The sequence below is a fragment of the Hippichthys cyanospilos genome, chromosome 11 (genome assembly GCF_059441005.1).
Source record: "Hippichthys cyanospilos isolate Australia breed blue-spotted pipefish chromosome 11, RoL_Hcya_1.0, whole genome shotgun sequence".
Classification (NCBI taxonomy): Eukaryota; Metazoa; Chordata; class Actinopteri; order Syngnathiformes; family Syngnathidae; genus Hippichthys; species Hippichthys cyanospilos.
In genome coordinates this window covers 5,360,062-5,366,517 of record NC_142379.1, presented here as the reverse complement: position 1 = coordinate 5,366,517, position 6,456 = coordinate 5,360,062, and the positions used below count along the sequence as shown (strand labels likewise).

Below are 6,456 nucleotides of genomic sequence, written 5' to 3'. Positions count from 1 at the left end.
GCCTTTTAATGACTTCAATGATTGGCTTAGCCTGGACTCACATAATGCAAAAGTTGTCAAAAGTCACAATACTCTAATTATGACATATACAATATTTCAATTTCATAAATATAGAAATACACAGCATAGTTACTTTTGCTATGATCGCTATGATATATATATATATATATATATATATATATATATATATATATATATATATATATATATATATATATATATATATATATATATATATATATACATATATATATATATATATATATATACATATATATATATATATATATATATATATGAATGTGACCGTAAAAGCTTGAGAGATGACATCATCCTTTTCTTTCATCTCCCTTTCTCTCACTCTTTCGTTTGCGCACACGCGAGAAATCCCTGCATCATTCGAGCGATGCATTGGTCGCGTCGAAAACCGAGAGCGTGTTGGGAAAAGGCGGCGGTCAGGAGTTTCCTGTCCTTCAACTAGCGAAAAGAGGAAGCGCGCGGCCAAATGACAAGGCGTCAGGGGCAGACGTATACCAAACAAAGTTTATTCTTTATTTTACATATCTGTACATAAAACATGTTCTTCCCTCAAATAAAAGTTTCTGAGCACAGTAGCATGAAAACGATATTAACACCGATTCTTTTGGAAAACGACGGGTGTCGGAAAAGAAAAAAATGTTCACAAAATGTCGAAGAGCAAATCGGAGTGATGTGTTTTACCAAAAAGCTACGACTCCACTACAAGGCAGGCATTTCTTTTTCCTTGACACTCTTTTAGCACCTTCAAAATAAAACATTTCTCAGTTGAAAACTACCATTTGTGCAGAATAAAAACAGCTTGAAATACTTTACAGTCCAACTTAAAACGCGCCGAAGATAGCCATCTTTTTTTTCTTTATACAGTGTTTCTTTTTTTTTATAATCTTAAAACTGACTTTCTACTAAAGTTTTCACTATGACTTGACTTTTTTTTTTTTTTTTTAAATCCCACAATTTTTGCATTTGACAGTAATAATTTTTGTGGCGGATGTAGAAAGTTGTAAGGAAACGAGAGCGAAGCAAGGCCGATCACTGCATGGGAAGCTGGGACAGAATCCATGACAATAGACAATCCCTTTGCTCTCCTCCTTCTTCTGGGGGGGGGGACGACTCCCCCTGGATTAAGCCACGTAAGCGGATGAAAAATGGCGGCGCTATTGGGGGGGGCAGGGAAAGCAGTGAGGGAGACAAGCGGGCAAATTTTGGATCGAAGATGGCGGTGGGAAGTCTTGGCGAGGGGAGGGGCTTCGTTCGGTTCAGGTGGTGGTGAAGATGGGGGGGGGGGCATCTTATTTGGATAGGGTCTTCTCGGCCAAATGCTTCTGCTGGCTCTCAGCATGCCTGGAAGGAAGACAAGAAAAAAAAAATTGGAAAATTTCCAGTAACCCACAGTAATCTCAGGAATTTTTCAAAATGCCACTAGAGGGCGGTAAAATCAGTGTCTGGGTGGCAAGAGTACAGTGTTCCCTTGCTAACGCTATTTTTTTGCAATTTTTCTTCTTTTTAGGTCATACCAGTCAAAAAATAAATAAAAAAATCAACGTCTCCTTCAGTGGTGTCCAAGCTATAGCCCGGGGGCCATTTGTGGCTTGCCAGCTAAATTTCTGCGGCCTGCGGCGTTTGCTGAAAATTAAATTTTGAAAAATAATGCTTAAAAAATAACAATTAAAAAAAAATGTAAATATACTCATTAAAACTCATTAAAAAAAATACATGGCCCGTAATACTCTTTAAAAAAAGTAATGATAGCGATTGTGTAATTGCTTGCTATAGTGCAATTTCTTTTGAATAATTGGGACTAGACAAAAAAAGCGGATTTTATGTATATTATTTATTTTTTTCCAAACAAAAATACAAACAAAAAAGGAAATAGCAAATAAAAAAATAAAATCAACCTTTCTTGGAGTGGTGTCTAAACATGGGCTCGGGGGCCATTTGTGGCTCACTATCCACATCTTTACGGCCCACGGCATTTGCCCACAATGCTATTTTATGCGAATTCTATATTTCTATATAAAAATAACGTGGATATACATAAAGGATGAGGTGGTGGTTCTTTGCAGAGGATAAAGAACATGTGCATATGAGTATTTATACTCTTTGCCAGTATATGAAACAGTAAGGGTCCCTTCACCTGGTGAGGTCCTCGATGTCTACCAGCATGGCGTCTTGTTCCATGTGGAGCTCGTCTCTGACCACCAGCAGCTGGACCAACTCCTCGTTCAGACCTGGAGGGCATACATAAAACATTTAGAGGTTCTCAAATGGGGAAACATGAGATTTTTATATCAACAAATGTATTTCAATGCCGTGACAGGAATTCTACAGTTTTCTTTTCAAATTAAGAGCAAATTAATTGCCAGATGAAACAACAAATTGCCAAAAGATTGTTAACAATACTGTTGCTATTTTAGATGCTCTTTTGTAAGGTTACGTACTGAGGGCTCAGCAATAAATCGAATGAATTTGATTAATTTTACATTGTAAAAAATGTAAGATTTTAAAAACGGCTACATTGTAAAATCGAGATTTAGCAAGGGCGCCAGTATAGTTGGTTTACAAGACACGTTTACGATAGGTAGTAACTACTTAACAGCAGCATTTAAAGTGTTAAGCATACATAGGTAACAGAGATTTAGTGTCTTAACTCTCAATAACGTAAAATTACGTCTTTGGGATTGAATGAGTTCATTTGATGACTAAATTATTTCTCATATACAATTTAAAATATTTTAAAAGCACAATTAATGTGTAACGACCGATTAACAACAGTTCTGCTGGTGAATGTCACATGACCTAGAGGTGAGCCACGATTGGTCATTTATTTGTATTGTCTATACTGATACTGAAATGATTGAATAGTGACAGCAATATAAAATGATAACTTTAAGGTGATTATCATGCACACTCAAAACAAAAACATCTAGAAAAGTTTCACTCTCGGTGATGTCAAATGCATGTGGTTTCAAACCCACACGTTTCAGGTAGTGATCCCTGAGGAACCCCGACAAAAAAAAAAAAGGAAAAAAAGTGCTTTATCAGTTCCGAATTAGCTCATCATTTTGGTCTTGTGGGGGATTTGGTTGTTATTTTGTGTGCAAGGTGAGAAATCGCTCACTGTGATAGGCCGCTTCGGTGACAGTACATTTTTTTTAGTGTCGTAAACAACAAACAAACGAAGTGACACTCACTCTCGATCTGAGAGTGCAGATCGTTGACGATAACCTGGAGCTGTCCCAGCGTCATGTCCCTCAGGTCGGCCGGCTTCAGGCTTCTTTTCATCAGACATTCACTGATGTGAGGCATGTGCGGCAGCTGCCCAAAAACCAAACAAAACAAAATATATTGAATACAAACAATGTGCCACCTTGTTGACAACAGAAATCGAAAAAACTTTTATATTTCGATCTGGCACACAGTTTCGAAGTACGCTTCCAAAGACATGTTTCCAATTGTGCTCATAAATTTACATACCTGTTGAGGTATGCAAATGCACCATTCACTACTTGATGGCAACTTACAATTTTTGTGCGTAAATTTACATAACCGAGAGTAGAGGTCCCCGGTACCGGCCCGTGGATCACCTGGTACCCGGCCGCACCCGAAATAATGAACCTGTAGGAGTTGGCTAGTGTTTGTGTTGATTTGCCTCCCTCTTCAGGCGTTTTGAGTAATTGATCCAAATTCTGGCAACGTTGTCTACGTAAATGTTTAGTTTATTTGTTTGTATTGTGAATAATGGTGTGTTATAATTGCGCTGTATGTTTCAGTTTTGCAAAATATGACTTTTAGAAGTTTTATAAAATATAAAGACATTGAAGACAACAGTAAACGGCTTAAATTCGGTCGTTTCGGTCACTTGAGCGCCAAAAGGCCCAGTCGAGAGACAGCTAACAAGCCCCACCAATCGTAAGATCCTATTTTATGTGCACTTTATATTCGCCGATAAAATTGTCAAGTGTTGATATGTCCGCACATTAACTACTATCAATCACTAACTAACTAACTAACTAACTAACTAACTAACTAACTAACTAACTAACTAACTAACTAACTAACTACTAAAGTACTCGAGATAATTTAGTAATAATGTAATTGATTACTTTATACATTCAAGTGACACTGATTACTTTACTATTTTGCTACTTAAGGCAATCGATTACTTCAGTACTTATTTTACTGAAAGAGTATATGTCACATGTTTAGTACATAATTCATTATTGATATTTCTTAGTTCATAACCACACAAACACACACACAAATATTGTTTCATTAAAAATATCTTACAATAATTAAAAATAAGGAAAACACAAAATATTGCATGCGAGGTGATTTACATTAGCAGCTTTAAGGTATTTGTTTTGTTTCTGATTATACTGGATTTTTTTTATATCATACTATTACTACACGTGACAGAATATTTTAACTAATTTATGTTGCGTTAAATACGTAGTTGAGAAGATCAAATGTAAGTTGATGTAAAAATGTCACTACACAGATGAAAGAAGTTTTGTGGGATCAGATTTTCCACCACAGTAAACAAATGGAAGCGAAATGCGAGAAAATGAACTCAATGACACTACCGTACTGCTAGTGAGCGCTAGAGGGCAGCAAAGCCCTTTCTACTACACTACAAGCTATTATAACGTCTTTTCCTTTTCATGGAATTAGTGAATAAGGTGTGGAGTATCCACTCAGCATTTGTTGCATGTTTTCAGTCGAAAATAATAAAAGCTGAGCTGATCTGAGGCGGCCTGCATTCCTTTATTTATATATTTGCAGGACCTCTTGCTGGATTCCCCGTAACTTTTTCTTCCGTGTCAGTTTGACTTTAGAGTCATGACTTACAGTCAATCAAAAAAAAAAGACAAATGTGACCAACGTGCTGGTGATTGAGTTGTAGGTAAAAGCCAGTTTATTGACAAATCAAGCGAGTTTCGGTCAAAAAATGAATCATATCGCGATTGAGTGAATGACTGGTGAGCAACCGCTGACAATGAGTCATTGAGTATACATTGAGGAACTATCAAGGCACTCTTGGTCTCACTTACGGCTTGTGGATTATTATTTCATACACGATATATATCTATATATATCTATATCTATCTATCTATCTATCTCTATATATATATATATATATATATATATATATATATATATATATATATATATATATATATATATATATATATATATATATATATATATATATATATATTTGATCAGGGGGTGTGTAGACTTTCCTATTCACCGCCCATTGCTTTGGTTTTATCGAGCAGCCCGGATGTACTTTGAGCTTGTTTGTGTGTTGAACGGGGATGTGACAGTGATGGCGTGTGACTGGCGAGCACTGCTCTCTTCGTCAAGACACCAGTCGATGCTTTCCGCTGGATGAATTATGGATGGAAGCGGGCCTCTCTCCACTTCCCTGAATAAGTAAAGCCTGCCAGTCCGCGCGGAAATACGACGTGTGTACATAAAACGCCGTTGCCGTGTGCGTGTGTGTGTGCGTGTGTGTGTGTGTGTGTGTGTGAGCGAGGCGGCGAGCCAGAAAAAAAAAGGATGAAATAATGATGAACTTCCTTACTTCCTGTAAATGCAGACTTCCCGCAGCATGAAAAAGTACAAGTGCGCCACTCACCAGATCGACCACGGGCGACTTCTTCCGGTTCTGTTTCTCCACCTCCACTTGCATCTTGGCCATGGGCTTGGCCATGGCCAGCGCCAGCTTGGCCTCCGCCTGCAGCTTCTTCTGCCGACTCAGGAAGTCCATGTCCTCCAGGGACTCGGAGTCCTCCTCGGTGGTGTCCCGGTCCGAGTAGGATGAACTCTGCTTGGACTGCGCCCAGAGAAGAAGAAAAGCTCAGTTTTTGGACATGCAGTCAAGATGTTATGTGCATGCGAACTTCCAATGGCATTATGTGAAAAAATATATATATATATTTTTAGCACTCAAGTACATTTGAGTGTAATTTCAAGTAAGTCCAAAAGTTTTGGCAAACACGTTCGAACATACTTTCAAATACGTTTAAATGTACTGGAAGACTAAATGGTGAAAACAGCATTTTTGTTCATAATTCCATTGGACAATGACTCACTTGATCATGCAGAAGTATTATTTTTAGCATTTGGCCTACATGATAGATATCCATTCAAAAATTAAGTAAATATCATTAATTAGTTCCATTTATGATTTTATTATTGTCTGTTTTGCATTCCCGCCATAATGCCTTGCAGCATTCACATTTAAAATAAGAAGAACTGTTAAGAACTGTTAAGAACTGTTTTCAGCATTTAATCAACAAGTATTTTCATATGTACTGTATTTTCAAAAATGACGAACAATATTGGCAAATATGTTTGAAAGAACCTTCCAATATGTTCAAATTAACTTTAAGGCTAAACGCTAAACATAGA

The 6,456-nt window shown here is 37.2% G+C and overlaps 1 protein-coding gene across 1 annotated transcript in view; it reads right to left on the bottom strand.

The window, feature by feature from the left end:
- Positions 1-529: 529 nt before the first annotated feature.
- schip1 (schwannomin interacting protein 1) overlaps positions 530-6,456 on the bottom strand; it is a 237,509-nt gene continuing 231,582 nt past the window's right edge. Inside the window, exons 12-15 of the mRNA XM_088427885.1 lie at positions 5,681-5,878; positions 3,231-3,354; positions 2,174-2,267; positions 530-1,380 (exon numbers count right to left, since the gene is read on the bottom strand). Coding sequence (XP_088284011.1) covers positions 1,329-1,380; positions 2,174-2,267; positions 3,231-3,354; positions 5,681-5,878 — 468 coding nt within the window. The 3' untranslated portion in view covers positions 530-1,328. The remainder of the gene's footprint in view (positions 1,381-2,173; positions 2,268-3,230; positions 3,355-5,680; positions 5,879-6,456) is intronic.